General features: G+C 42.7%; 1 protein-coding gene across 1 annotated transcript in view; it reads left to right on the top strand.

Annotated features, from left to right (window-relative positions):
- Positions 1-15,099, top strand: part of unc5db (unc-5 netrin receptor Db) — a gene marked incomplete at both ends in the record, with an annotated part of 108,358 nt that overhangs the window by 50,127 nt on the left and 43,132 nt on the right. Inside the window, one exon of the mRNA XM_083673748.1 lies at positions 9,500-9,718. Coding sequence (XP_083529874.1) covers positions 9,500-9,718 — 219 coding nt within the window. The remainder of the gene's footprint in view (positions 1-9,499; positions 9,719-15,099) is intronic.

The following is a 15,099-nucleotide window of genomic DNA, read 5'->3' as shown; positions in this document are numbered from 1 at the left end:
AAACATATGCTTGTCTTCTTTACTGCTGAATAAGTCCTGGAGTCTTGCTTCTGGTTAAGAATGCAGGGAAGACAAGCCCAGAGGCGATGGCGGGGGGATTTCAAAGTCATTTGCATTCCACAATTGATTTCTCGCTACCACCCAGTCCGCAGTGTCAGTCATTCTTTCTTCTGAGTTTTAATTAAATCCCTGACTGAGTTTTCTGTTCGGATTTCTGATTTGAAGTCGGAATCAATAGGAGCAAAGTGTCCAAAGATTGGACCCAGTTCAGTAAATCAATTCCAACAATGCTTCCATCCCTGTGCCTCAGTTCAGGGAGTCCTGGTCTCTACACGCTGGGGTGTCAGTAAAGATATTATCTCTCCAATTGTAACCATCCTCACCCCTGCTCAGTGACGCTCTCTCCTTAATCCTATGGTGTAGCGACAACACTCTAGGCCTTTCCATCTCTTCATTTTGTATACTGGCTATAGAGTAACCTCAAACAGGAGGTCATTTTTGATACAGATTATAATTAATAAAACACATCATTTTTAATCCAGACTTTAAAGTACAGTATGAACCACTCTTGGCGATTCAAGATACCTTAAAAACAACTCTTTAGTATTTGTTCGTATTTAGTATTAGTATTTGCTCGCCACCCATGGAAATGCACATGTGAATGATTGTTTGATGTGCATTTTAAATGTGCATTGCTTTCTGACGTTGTCAGGAGGGACACTCAAAGATGTCCAATGTCTGATGCTATAATGTATGGTGAAATGCATAATGTCAGGTGGATGTTCATATTTTACGATGGCCATGAAGATTATAGGCTGTAGATTTTATAAATAAATACAGTTTATGATTGTGACTCCCAAATACAGCGTTGGTGGTTTCCGCACATTAGGCTTCGCCTCAGGTATGTACTGTGTTGCATTTTTTATTAAATCATAAGGGAGCAACAGCTCCTACCCGACATCCTCCATCCCTCCCCAGACTAAAGTCACCTGTCAGAAATGATAAACTCCTATCTGATGAGAGGTCAAGTGAAATATTAAATAGGGGATCCAGCATACCACACTATCAATTACAGAGTGGTATATATTAATAAATCATTGTAATGGTTCTGAGAGCTGAAAGGCAAATGCTTTGTTACAGTGCATTGGCATTTCAGCAATTGGAGTCTCTTGTGGCATTGTTTCTGCTTGGCCAGCTCTCTGTGTTCACTATATATGAAGCAGTCTGCTTTGATTCTCGTTGAAATTCCTCATGACATGAAACATACAGAAGGACATACAGCTCTGAACACTTTTTATTAAGTACAGTAGGTCGCTGTCACGGCTCACTGGCCTAACATACAACACATACCATGCCGGTATAAAACCCAAAACCTACCTTGGATGATGATGGATAAACAATGCGGCAGGTGGCCTAGAGGTTAGAGAAGCCAGCCAGCAATCGGGAGGTTGTTGGTTTGATCCCCACCCTAGGAGGGAGTTGTGTGAGCTGGTAACTGGAACCACTCCTACCACTGCTGTTGTGCCCTTGAGCGAGGCACTTAACCCCTAACTGCTCCAGCGGCGCCGAATATGGCTGCCCTGTGCCCAGAGCTCTGTGGTGTGTGCAGTGTGTGTGTGTGTGTGTTGTCTCGGGAGGGGTGTGCACGCGTCAAATTCCTACAATTGATGAGAATTGATTGCATGGCCAAATAAAGAGTCTTCTTCTTCAATGAATGGAACCGATGAGTGATAAATGTTGATCCTAAGAGAGCCGTGGGGCTCGCACACAGGCAGGTAGTAGCCAATCAGAAAGGAGTATAATAGATAGAAAGTTTACATCTAGTAAACCCAACCCGCACATCACTACCGGACACACACACACACACACTCACTCATACACAGCCAAAAATTGACCTTCTCTCTAGTGTGCGCCGGATGAAAGTCTTGATGACATTAACCTCATCCAGAACGAAGAAGAAGAAAAAAAGACACCCCCCGCACCCCCACTTCCTACGTGCCTGAACTCAGTCCATCTGAGGAGGTGGTCAGCGATTTGACCAAACCAGTCACGCATGGTTAGATTTGATCCTGCTAGTTGTGAACAGAAAGTGAACTTGGTTCCTTTCCTTAATAATAAATAAAGTAATAAAGGAAGAGATGCTTCACCTAGCAACAATGTTCCACTCCGATCTGAATGTGACACTTTCCCATTAGCATTCTCACTCACCCGCACCTGAACATTTGCTGGAACTCACATAAACTCAACCAGAAACGAACATACATGTGTTTGATCCGACCACAGCTAGGTAGAAGGATAACCTATTTGATGCTTTGACTGACAGACATTTTCCTGCAACACGTTTTGTTTACCAATGATGCAAATTGAAGTTGTAGCTTCCTGTAAATAGGAAGCCATTTTGTAAATAAATCAGGCACAATGACAAGAAGTAGAATTAATTTACCTCACGACCACTGAGCCTGGGCTACTTTCCCATCAGGAGAGTGAGGCAGAGAGTGTGAGAGAAAGTGTTCTGAAAGGTTGAGAGAGAGAGAGAGAGAGAGAGAGAGAGAGAGAGAGAGAGAGTCTGTGAAGTTCCATTTCCCTCTCTGTTTGACAGCCAGAATGAGCTGGAAATGGAGCTTTGTCAAGCAGTCAGGTTTGGTAATTAGTTTCTGGTTCCTCAATTTAAATGTACCTGGAAACGACCACGGTAATGCTGTAGGCATTTGCTGTTGTTGAATAAGTTATCAAAACTATTCCAACTCCAGACTCACAATAATGTAGCTATCAGCTATTATCATGCAACAGTATTGTATACTTTACCAACATGGATGTTTCACATAATCCTGAGGGAATCGCAAGAGGACAATCACATACTGTATGATGCAACCCTCCTACCAGTCATTCTAAACAATATAGGATATAATCCCTCCCTGATATATTACTCAATAGTACTCAGGTCTGTGGTCATATTCAGAGTTGGGATTCTGTTTTAATATGAGGATTTTGTGATATGATTCTTTTAAAAACTGCATCAATTCAGCAACAAGGCAATCCATTGTGTTGAAATATTTTTGGGGGTGGAATATGCAAAGCAATGTCATCAGCAATTCCAGTAACAAAATCAATTTGGTGGGTGAAAGTCTAATAAAGACTGATTGATTCAGCAGTATTGTGAGGATTAGGACTGCAGACACCTTATGTTTATACATGAGACACAAATGTAACTCTGATGAGCAAGGATCAGCTTTAATTAAAGCAACTTTCTTTGGGGTTTTTCTAGTTAGTTCTTGCTGTGGCTTCACTGAAACTAATAGCAGTTAACCAGGAATTGGGTATTTCATTTGGTTTTGACCGACTGCATTTCATGAATAATCATTCATTGTGCTATATGCAAAAACTCTGATTATGGAAGCCTTCACTAACAGGGGACTTTCCCTTCCCTTCACTTCTCACTTCATCAGTCATTATTCAGGTTATCATGCCTACAGTATTAGAAATAATATGTGTTCTATGTGTGACATTTACTATTGAGTATCTTTAATTGTCATTTAATCTCAAACATATGCCAATTTGTTGCAATGTCTGGATATAGTAGATAGTGTTTTCTCGCACAATTGTATGGAACAGTCAGATACTAATCAACACCTACCTGAATATACTGTAAGAGATGGTGTCAAATCCCCATCGCAAGTGTCGAACCTTCTCACCACATCCTGCAATACATTTTATTTGTGTGGAGAATAATGTTTGAGTTAGATATTCCATACTGATTAGATTACATATTCCCACACTGCAAACAATTGAAGGCAAAGTGGATAGCCAAAGTATCCTCCGTGGAGTCGCCAAGCTGCATAAGCCTTCCACCGTCCTCCACCACGGCTTCGGCAGGTGTTCATTTGATTTAACAGTTGATACTGTACGGTCCTCTGAGTCCATGGGGGGGGGGAGGGGGGACAATGACTAAGTTAAACATTGATGGGTTAAGCAGGCTTTAGAGAGGGATCCTTTAAAGGACACGGTTTAGATAGCTCAATGCTGACAGTTGCTAGTCCAGCCTCTGTTCGAGGAATTTCTCTTCTCTCCAGCCCTTCTGGGATGAGCAGAGAGGTAGCATGTCAATAACTGACAAAGCCTGTCTCGGTCAATCAGCATACAGAAGTGCTTATGGCCTCGGGAGTAAAGAAAGAACTCAACACTACACCCATAACTGACAGGCCTCCAGATCTACGGTCTATAATTACTCTGAGCCCACCTCTCAGACTGCAGCTTTTAGGGAACTGCTCAACAGTGGACACATTTGCCATGTAATTGCTTTTCATAGCAGGAAATGGAGGCAGGGTACTTTAACAGCTGTTTCTCACCTTTTATAATGGACTATGGTTCATGTAGATGCATTTCAAAAGGGTTGTCATGACCACATTTTCCATGAAATGATCATGCTACTCTACAATGCAAGCAATAACACCATCTTCTTTTGAAGCCAGTTATTGGTAAGACCGTGCACATTAAATCATCACGCCTTTGGACTCATACAGCAGTTGCCATATTCCCAATACAGACTACATTTCAGATGCTATACATCAACCAATGCAATGTTATGTCTTCCGTCACTAACCGCTAACTGGTAGCATTTTTAACCAAAACCAATGGAAGTCAATGTACCCTAAATTAGTATGCCCTAAATGTCATGCCCAAATCATCTAAAAGTAATTTAAATATGGTCATTGAGTTTTTTCAGAGAATTTACATTGGTTTTTGGTTGAAAATGCCATCAGTTAGCGGTTAGTGAGAGTGCCCAGATAAACAGAACCAAAGTGCGGATTGAAGTTTGTCCTTGTCCATCGACTCTTTTCAGGGTGATTTTGGTGAACTACCCCTTTAATAAATCTAGAGCAATATGAGGATAGGATTGTTTTTCCGCTCAGTTGATTTTGTGGGAGAATTCTGCTGGTCTGCTTGGGTGATTATGTATAAGTGCTTCCACATCTCTGTTTCCTGCTAACCCTGGAGTTCACACAAGGGTCTTAAAGAACAGTGCAGCAGACTGAATCGCCGGTCCTCTCCTGCCCTCAGCCACTCCCCCCCCCCCCTCAGTGACAGGGATTAGGCCACCACCTCCTCTTGACTCTCCTTCTTTTAAATGGAGTGGGTTTCTGCTGAACTCCAAGAGGGCGCTCACCATGTAAAGCGTACACTCACACACTGTTCACAGTGTCCGTCCTCGCCCTCTACCTATCTAAAAAAAAATATAATAATCCATGAGAAGCCCCCCCAGTGATCTGCGGGGTGTGAGAATAAGAGTGTGTGGTTTAAAGGACTTTAGCTTCTGGCTGCAGCTGTGAAATAGTAATGTGTAACTGAGTCCTGGGGAGCCTGTAGTGGATGAGAAGAGAGGTTTCAGTTGGATTTCCAGGTAACCCACTTCTGCCCGCTGCCCATTTCCTTTCATGGCTGGAGGCTTTGTGAGGCAGTACAGCTGATGAGAGAGGCAAGCTGTCAAACCCAAAGAGGAGCTAGGGAAATGCTCTGTTGAGTGATGCAACAGCCCCTCGTTTGAATTCTTCTTCTTTTGCCATAATGTGCCTGCTTAATAGATTACCCATCGAATGCATCTGTCCTTTACTCATCATCGCCCTCCGCAAGCTGCATCCTCCTCAGTATATCAAAATGAAAAGTGAACAAAGCGGATTAACATTACAGCATGGTGACTTTGGTAATTGGCATGGTATGTGTCAGATATTGGTCGTTTAAATCTTTCTGCTCGACAAGGTCCCCTGGCTCGTTGACGCTGTTATCCGGCTCTTTGGAACACTGAGTGATTCGGTGCCACCGCAGACTTTCTCCCATGCAGATAGCCACAGCATGTACCTGCCCTGCAACCAGCTCCCTGCTCAGTCAGGGGGAATGCGGTGACTGGCAGCAGATAGGAAGAGAGCATTTTAAGAGGCAGTGTAAAAATTAACCGGCGTAATGAGGAAATAAGTGACTTATTGGGTCACACTCATTGCCTTCATTAAGGCTCAGATTTATGAGTATCTATCATGAGAAGAGCAGCCAAGAGTGAGACTCAAGGTTTACGCAGCGTGGATTGTCACCTTGTTCCAATTATCTGTTACCTAGGAATTAGGTACTGGAGAAGGACAAGGTTCATAATTAGCTGTTTGCAACTGGGTAATGAATGTGAACACCAGCCAAATCAAAAGCATCTGAGGGTTCAGAAAGCCTTGCCTTGTTATTCATCAAGGCTTCCTGTTGAATTAGTTCATATTAGAGAGAGGATGCTCAACGATGGAGAAGAAAATAAGATTGCTACAGTACATCATTATATGCGCCCTAACCATTAAATGTCTGCATGAATTTACATTCCATTTTATCACATTATGTTCCAAATTAAAAACATACTTAGCCTGCTTTTATGCATTTATGTAATCCCCCTATTCGTTATGATGCTCTGTAATTGTGGAGGTGTATTTTAGAGACAGTGTGTTGACAAATACGTTCAAGTCATGGTTTAAAATAGTCCATACATTTACATGAATTATAGTTAGGCTATCTAGCATTTAGATAATTACTGAATCTGTACTGTAGCTTACCTTTCCAATAAATCCAAAGCAGAGGAGAAAGGGTAGCTAGAGTCTGACATAGCCGCAGTGTGAGGGAAGATAATGTTTAATTCATACTGCAAAGAGTTCAGTTGAGGAAGACTTCCCTCTGTGAGGAAACAGCTTGTGGTATCCAATGTCAAAACATATCATTTCTTATCCACATGTGGTGGTATATGGACAAAGAGATAATGCAGCCAAACTGTGCTGGAAACGAAGCACAAATTGCAGTAAGTCAGTGATTTTCCACTCACATATGAAATATCTTAACGATCACAATGATCACAATGTTTTCACATCGTTCTTCTTGAAGCCACTGAACAAAATGGCTGCAATTGCACCGTTGCAACCAAGTGGAGGACAAGAAAAGACATCGGGGATATGAAAATAACAAATCTGTCTGGAATACATTCTACAGAGGATATGTCAGGATTGACCTAGTCTAACTAAGTCAGACTCTCCATAAGATTCTGGCTTCCGAGATTAGTATTGCCCCCATTGCGTAGGCGAGACTCTGAGTAACACATTAATTCCACAGGTTATATTGTACCTGCATCTCTCCTTCTTTTCCCCATCCTGTCACAGAAAGAAAATGATTTAATCCTCTTGTACTCGTGAAACAATTTTCAACTTGTCACCCAATGATCTATGCAATATTACAGGGTTATAGCATCTCCCTCTCTGGCTTGCTCTTTCTTTGTCTATGTCTGTCTATCTGTCCCTGCTTTTTCTTTCTACTCATTCCTTTTTCCCTCCACTCCTTATCATCCTCCTTTTTTATGATGAAATACACCTTTGATGCTTTAAGTCCTTATGACTGCAGTCAAATACTAGAGTAATTACTTTGTAATGGAGTTCAGTGGTTTGTTATTACACAAGTGGAATAAGGACTGTTCCATATTCCATTCATGTAATAACACAAACAGCTTAACTCAATGTACAGTAGGCCTACAGCATCATGTACAGTATTATCGTATTACTATGCAACAACATACAACGTTGTTACCACAGTAATTACAGCATTACTGCTGACACTGGTACTATAGGGGTAGTGTGACAACTATAGCAAATGTTGATTTGCAAACATAGTGAGGAACAAATCCTGTTAACATATGGGGTCATGTTGGAAAAAGACCTCTTGTAAATAGTCGTGTTAGCAGATGATTGTTGTGTATTTACAGTAATGTCTGTATAGTTGCTTTATGTGTGAGTGCACTGTATGTGTCTATTCATTCAGCTATCTATCGACAGCGTTTGTGGGTGGGAGTGAGTGGGGCTGATAAGATTTCAGGGGACACAATTGGATTTGATGGTGGGACATAATAGCTTTCATGGGCTCTTATAGCTCTGAATGTCGTAGCCGTATCAGCCTTGATAGGATTGAGGTCTAATTCTGGGATGAATCCCAAGGATGGCGTGAGCACAAACGTTCTTATTGTTCTGGCCCCTGGAGTGATGTGAAGGTCTCTCCCCCCCCCCCACATCCCCCCCTCCCCACACACACACACACAGGAGAAATGGTAGAGGTGGGAGTTGGTGGTAGGGATTCGGGGTGGTGGGGGGTGGGGGGGTCATTTGAAGAGTCTAGATCTATCTTAATCTAAAATCCCATCTAGTATTGTTGCCTGCTATAGTAGATCAATGTTTGTTTGCCCCCCCCCCCTTCTCTGTTAAATCGATGTGGTACTGTAATAAACAAGAACAGGAAAGGTGTTTGCCAACAGGCGCTTGCCAAACTGAATTGAAGGAATAACCTGGTAGAAATGAGACACTTACATAGAGGCAGAGACGTGTTGGCAGCAAGCACAAAGGCAGTTTTTGTGCAGAAAGTGGGGCTTGTGGCTGAGATAAGATGCATTCAGGCTCAACAGGCACAATTCTGGTAATCAGTCCCCTTCCAATGCCTCTGTGCTTGGTCTATTCTGATTTCATTCATCCACAAATTGCTCTGAGAAGACTGAATTTGACTTCGAGTGGGAACGAATTGCTTGCATTGTTCTCTCTGCGTTCTTCTTTCTCTACCATGATAACTTATGATGAATGAGAAATGCAAACGTTGTCCACTGGGAAATTACATTATATTCTACACTCACTGAGCACTTTTTTAGGAACACCTGTATACTTCTCATGGTGGAGGTGGTGTAATGGTGTGGGGAATGTTTTCTTGGCAGACTTTGGGCCTCTTAATACCAATCAATCATCGCTTGAATGCCACAGCCTATTTGAGTATTGTTGCTGACCATGTGCATCCCTTCATGGCCACAATTTACCCATCTTCTAATGGCTATTTCCAGCATGATAATGCACCACCTTTGGGATGTGGTAGAACGGGAGATTCACAGCTTCAAAGTGCACCTGAAAAATCTGCAGGAATTGTGTGATGCAATCATATCATCATGGACCAGAATCTCAAAGGAATGTTTCCAACATCATGTGGAATCAATGCCACAAATAATTTAGGCTGTTTTGAGAGCAAAGGGAGGCCCTACCCAGTATTAGTATAGTGTTCCTAATAAAGTGTTCGGTGAGTGTATATGAACATGTGAGCAAATTGTCAATCTCTGAACTGCAGGCTCAGTATGTGAAATGTCATCATTTCATTCAATGCTTTGAAAAAATGCCAATGCGCACATCCCAAAATGCTTAGCCTAGATCACAGTGACAATTGTTGAGAAATGAGAGAGATCTGCACCCTGGTGTCTGCTCCCCCAAATCTTTTGGGAGCAGTGTGCGGATCTTTCTTATTTTTCAATCATTTCATTCTATGTCAACATGAAAGTAGTGTTGTTTCCAATGATTGAAGAATTCAGCATAGTTTACAAGACTTTTAACCCAATGTTTAGTTTTAGACATGATGGGCTACTGTACATGGTAATCTTGAGGAAGGACTATAACTAGTTGTCTTTTTGCAGGCGCCACTGGTGGTGATGCCCTACCAGATTCTCTACCATCCGTCCCGGGCACACTCCCTCATTTCCTGCAGGAACCAGAGGATGCCTACATCGTCAAGAGCAACCCGATCAAGCTGCGCTGTCGTGCAGTGCCTGCCTTGCAGATCTTCTTCAAGTGCAATGGAGAATGGGTGCACCAGAATGAACATGCATCCCAAGAGTACACGGATCAGGGCACTGGTAAGGTGCACCTCTATGTTATCCCAGTCTAAAGTGCAGTGAATGGGTACATCACCTATCTGGAACATTAGTATGGTTTGGCTTTTTTTATATAACAGTATCCAAAGAAAACAAAAGCAACAAGCAACATACTGGGTTTAAAGATGAAGCATGTATTTGTGTGCGATGCTGCCCTCACTGGCCGCACTAACATTTGAAAAGGTACATACAGTATGCTCCGTTTTCTAATAGTGGCAATTGTGTCCACATCCTTGTAAACAAACCAATAGTAAAATAGGTATGTGTGTTCATCCATGACACCAGATGTTTTGTTTGGACCAAAACAGCACTCTTCACTATATCATGTGATCTCATTCCCTGATCACTGCCGATTAATCATAGCCATTCAGCACTATTTTAAAGCTCAAATCTAATTACTGGTCCTTTAACAGGCAAATTCTGATTGCTGTTTTGATTGCATGTTTCTTTTAGACATACAGTACTTCTCTGATCACACTTAACACTTAAACTAAACTCATGTTTACCTAATACAACTGTAGTAAGATGTCAAAGTCCCTGGTGAAGTTAGGATTTTGATTGCTATAAGGGAAATGAGGTTCTATGTTCATTCCAATTAAGGTTCATCAAGCGGTGTCAGAGGCATGTGCCAAGCAGGTTGTCTTGATTAGAGGACTTCCACTTCTGCTTCTTGAAGGGATTTTCGAGAAAAAAAAACAAAGCCAATGTGCTGTGACACCTAGCATGGAATGTGCTCTGATTAGAAAGAAACCAAGTCTTTCTTGTATTCATGAAGGTCCCTCTGCAGGAAAGGCTGTTTAATTGCTTCTGGATGTTCATTATTGTGTGATTGCTGTGCTGTGAAATTGTTGTGAGGCTGTTAATGAGGAAATGAAAGTCAGAACTTTGATTATTTCTGCGCTGTATGAGTGGGAAAGTATAGGGGAAAGTTCACAATTTGTATTAACAAACTCACTTTATGCTACAGTACATCAATGTCCACTGCTTAGCAAGAGGCAGTCTAATTAATTGATTTCACAGATAAGAACGCACATTATTATTCAACGACAAAAAGTTAAGTGCCTGGTCTCCCTTAACAGCTTGGCACAGCGAGGTGATCCTACTGTGGTGTTTTAAGTAGCTGGAGGTGTGTGTAAATATTTGAAGATGCTAATGCTGAATTACTGTCATCAGGCACCTTTGCAAAATGATTATACCATGAACACATTAGGAACACTTTATAATTAATATACAAATACCCAAATGGACAAACTCGGTGGCGCCATGAAAACATAACTAGCTTGAAATTGCAAGGCCTACAGGAAGTATTTTGGAGGGCAGAGGAATTGAAAACATTTTTAATTGCCTGTGCTGTGTACTGTAGGTGTTCAGTGAGTTTGAGATAGCGGCCGGTGTCTGTCTATTATGTTCTTCAAAATAAAGCACTTCAGCTGATCTTTAGCAATGCCATGGAGAGATGCTCTGTCATGATCTGTGAAGAGAGGGTTCTTCTCTCATGGTGGGATAATGGGTTATGGCTATAGAAGCTTACAGTATATCAGAATGGAATTCATTTTTCCTAATGTTATTCTGCTTTATCTGATTTATATGGTTTTCCTATTATAAAGGGAGCATGGTCTTTGTCAAGTTAAATCATTTTAAACCAGTTTTGTATTCATTTCCTTAATTCAGACTTGTTCAGCTCATCAGCATTCTGGAGTGAATAACCGGAGGCTCGTTGTGCTCACTCCAGACGGCGCCTCCGCCCCCCCACATGGCACTTAACCTAACACACTTTCTCCACGCCGCAATCGTGCTGATTTTGATTCTGAGGAGGGTTTTTGAAAATGATGATCCTTTTTACCTCTCTCTTCCATTTGGCTGTATTTGCCAGGAACAATTATTACCTTTTTTTTTTTACCATCATCGCACTTCACCATTCCTTAGTGTTCTTGCCTAGGTTGTGAAATACGTTCTGTGTCAGAGGGCCCGAGTGGATTTGCAATTAAAAGAGTGGGAGAGTGACTCCTCACCTTCGCCTGCTGCATAGTCAGCTTTATATCAGCATCAAACTCATAACCCGCTGATAACAGCACGCTTAACAGGGATAAGGGGGCTTTGTCCTGCTCCTGTAATGGACAGCAAAATTGTGTATTGGATTAGGCAAGTTAATCAGAGCAGCAGATCTGTGAAGAATTGGATGTTATTGATTAGGACATGGGCCCTCAATGCCACAAGGAGCACAGGATAAGATCTTTTATTTACCAAGCAGACAGATGAATCACACCCTCAGATAAGCGCTACCATGCCCTTGAGTCCGTCGCCAGCACCGCGAGGAGAGAATTCTGTGTATTAGGCGCAGAGTAAGGAGAAATGGGTGTGTGTGTGTGTGTGTGTGTGTGTGTGTGTGTGTGTGTGTGCCTGCGTGAGGTGGAGAAGCAATTTAACTGCACTGAGCACAATTTGTGGAACATTTACTTTACTTCTTCAAAGGCACAATCAAGCCAACTGTCACATTCTGGTCAGTTTTCACAGAAGCCTATCATGACTTTTTTTCTAAAAGGACTTAATACAAATGCTGCCCCCGAATAGTCGACTATTCTCTCTGCTGCCTAGCGCATATTTACTTGATGAGGTCTGTGCACTTGTCCACCTCTTCTCTTAAACTGAGCTGAACAGAGAAAATGAAGCCCACAACACAGGTAGCCGTATTCCGCTATTTCCCTATAGGCTTAAGTTTGCCGTAAAAGTACAGTACATTTTGAAGTCAGATGCATGGCTAAAATGTCTGATTTCTTAAAGTGCGACGGCACATTCTCCTTGTTGTTTTACACGAGTCGCGGGGCTGCCTCTCTGTTTCACTAACCCCCTGTGCAAAACGGGGTAGCCTAATCGGTGGTCATTATTGAAAATAGGCCATTTATCAGCATGTAGGCCTAGAAAAATAGCTTCATTATTAGGCTACAGGATGTGCAGACTGCCTACACAAACCAATGTGTAGTCCTATCCACCTGCGCTCCCCTTTCAAAAGATACAGTATGCCCAAAATCCATGCCAGTCCTCCCATGCATCTTTTGCGCGTTGCCCACACATTCAGGCTTTGAAGTATGGCAGCATTTCAAGCGAGTAAAGGACGACCCAAAAGTTGTGAAATGCAAACTGGCTTGTTCCGACACGTTAACTTAACGCTGAAAGTCAAACCAGTGCATTTTCCGATGGCCAAAAAGTATATTTAAATAATTCATAGCCTATATTTTGCCGTCCTTCTGTTTTGACCTGGTGTACACAATGTAAATTCAGACCCCATTGGTGTCTTAAAACACACAGTGGGATCATTAAAAATAACCACACACAGATGTGCAGAGGCCTCTGGAAAGAGCCTCAGTCTTGACTTGCTGTCAGTAACAGCTTTCCTGACAGGGTCAACATGTCTCTACATAATTGAACAGCTGAGATGACTCGGTGAAAGCAATGTCAGAGTATCCTCCAGTGTACAGGACTGCAGGTGACAACGTGGGCCTTAGGTTGTAATGACAACCTAAAAAGAAAATCTAGAAGACAGAGAGATGTTGTAATTCATGTGCTCTCATCATTAGGGACCTGAGGAATTCTTGACTTGTTTTGACTTTGACTGCACTTGACTTTGGTGTTAGCACCCTCTCAAATACACAAGTTAATACACCGGTTTCAGACCCATAATTCTCACAATACTTTAACCAGAATGCATATATAAACCTATACTTTGAGGATGTTCATAAGTGGATTCCAATCAGCACATTTAAAGTAAAAAGTGTGAAAATATGTTGCTAGCTGAGTGTGGAGGCACATGCAGTGCTGCCTTGAGGATAATCTTTAAAGGTGCAATATGTAGCTTTTTCCCCTTGAAAATGTCACAAAAATAAATAAATGCTGATGCATTGGAAGTCTGTGACATTGAATGCACCTGCCAAGACATTGCCCTTGAATTTGCTTTTCCAAAATGCTCTGGACATTCCTGGGCGTCCACCACTTGCTGTGGGTGTGTAACCTGCGACTTGCGTGTGTGTGGCTCATTGGCTACCTACTGTACCACCTGGGAGCCACAAGCATTTCTCAGTGCTGGAAGCAACAGAAGCCTTTGTGTGCAAATACGTTTGTAACATGTATTCTGATGATTTTTTCGAGTAAACATCCTGTTTGACATTACACAGGTCATTTGCTAGTTTCAAGGTCATGTCACAAAGACCTTTGCCGGATAAAAACATGATTGTGATGTGATGATTGACAGATTCATTGTTTCAGTCAGAAGTAGTTTGCATTGGGAAAGGGGAGCGAGAAGGGGAGGAGACACTATTCTGAATTGTCATTGCCATTCCCATTGCAGTGAAACATAAGCCCTCTTGGTTTACCACTCAAAGTGGAGAGAGCACTGTTCTCCAAGATCCTGCTGCATCCTCAACACATTGTTGGAAGGCAATGCACAGCAGCCGCCATCTCAGGAACAGATTGATCCCCCAAATCTTTGGCGAAAAAACGGATTCCCTCCCTCCCATATGTCTGAGCCCCGTGAACTGTCAACTTGTCTTCTGAGCCTCTACGCAATGTAGTGGGGGAGGGAACCCACAAGGACAGATCCTTAACAGTGATTACTGAAAGCAACCTGTACCAGTGTAAGTGTGAGCGGGAAATCATAATGCATCTGCTCCTCCTCTGCTTATGAAGGCGAAACTCTCCTTTATTCAACGTGGTTTTGCTCTGAGAGCTGTATCTATTGTCTGGTGTGAGGGAATGGACCGCTCCCTTGATGCTGTCAGGATTCATACTGCTTCACTGCCTTCTTTTATGTGTTTTTAATGAAGCTACTTAAATCTCCCTATAAGGGCCAAATGTCCGATGTGCCTTAGAATGTTGCACAAACGTGTCCTGTATAGACCCCAGCCGTATAAGACTTGAAGCCCACGGATTGGGGAGAAAACCCACTGACCCCTTTGTGTTGCATCTGTACACTGTGAATGTTATCGTTGGCGAGCAGCGAGCAAGCCGCGACTTAGCTCTCGCCACATCGATTGGAGGCGAATAGACACAGGCAGATCCAGACAGGCATGTGCACTGTGGAGAGAGAGAAGCCTGACCACTGCAGATAAACAAACAGCCGTTGGTCCGCCCCCCCCCCCCCCCCCCCCCCCCCTTCACCCTCCTCGCCCACCTGCCAGGCCAGGAGACCCCCGGAGCCCAGAGTCCAGGAAACGCCAGTACATGACAAACAGGCTGTGACACGAAGCTTCCCCCTCAACGGGGACCACAGACTCACCTCACACTCAACCCTCCTATAACTCGAGTGTGGCGATGCTTTTTCGCCACTTCGTAATGGGCACTAAAGCCAGGATTGATGGTATCTCCGACCC

The sequence above is a fragment of the Argentina silus genome (assembly GCF_951799395.1).
Source record: "Argentina silus genome assembly, chromosome: 7".
In the NCBI taxonomy this organism is placed as follows: Eukaryota; Metazoa; Chordata; class Actinopteri; order Argentiniformes; family Argentinidae; genus Argentina; species Argentina silus.
Note: the sequence above shows the minus strand (reverse complement) of the source record. Positions and strands in the feature narration are given on the sequence as shown.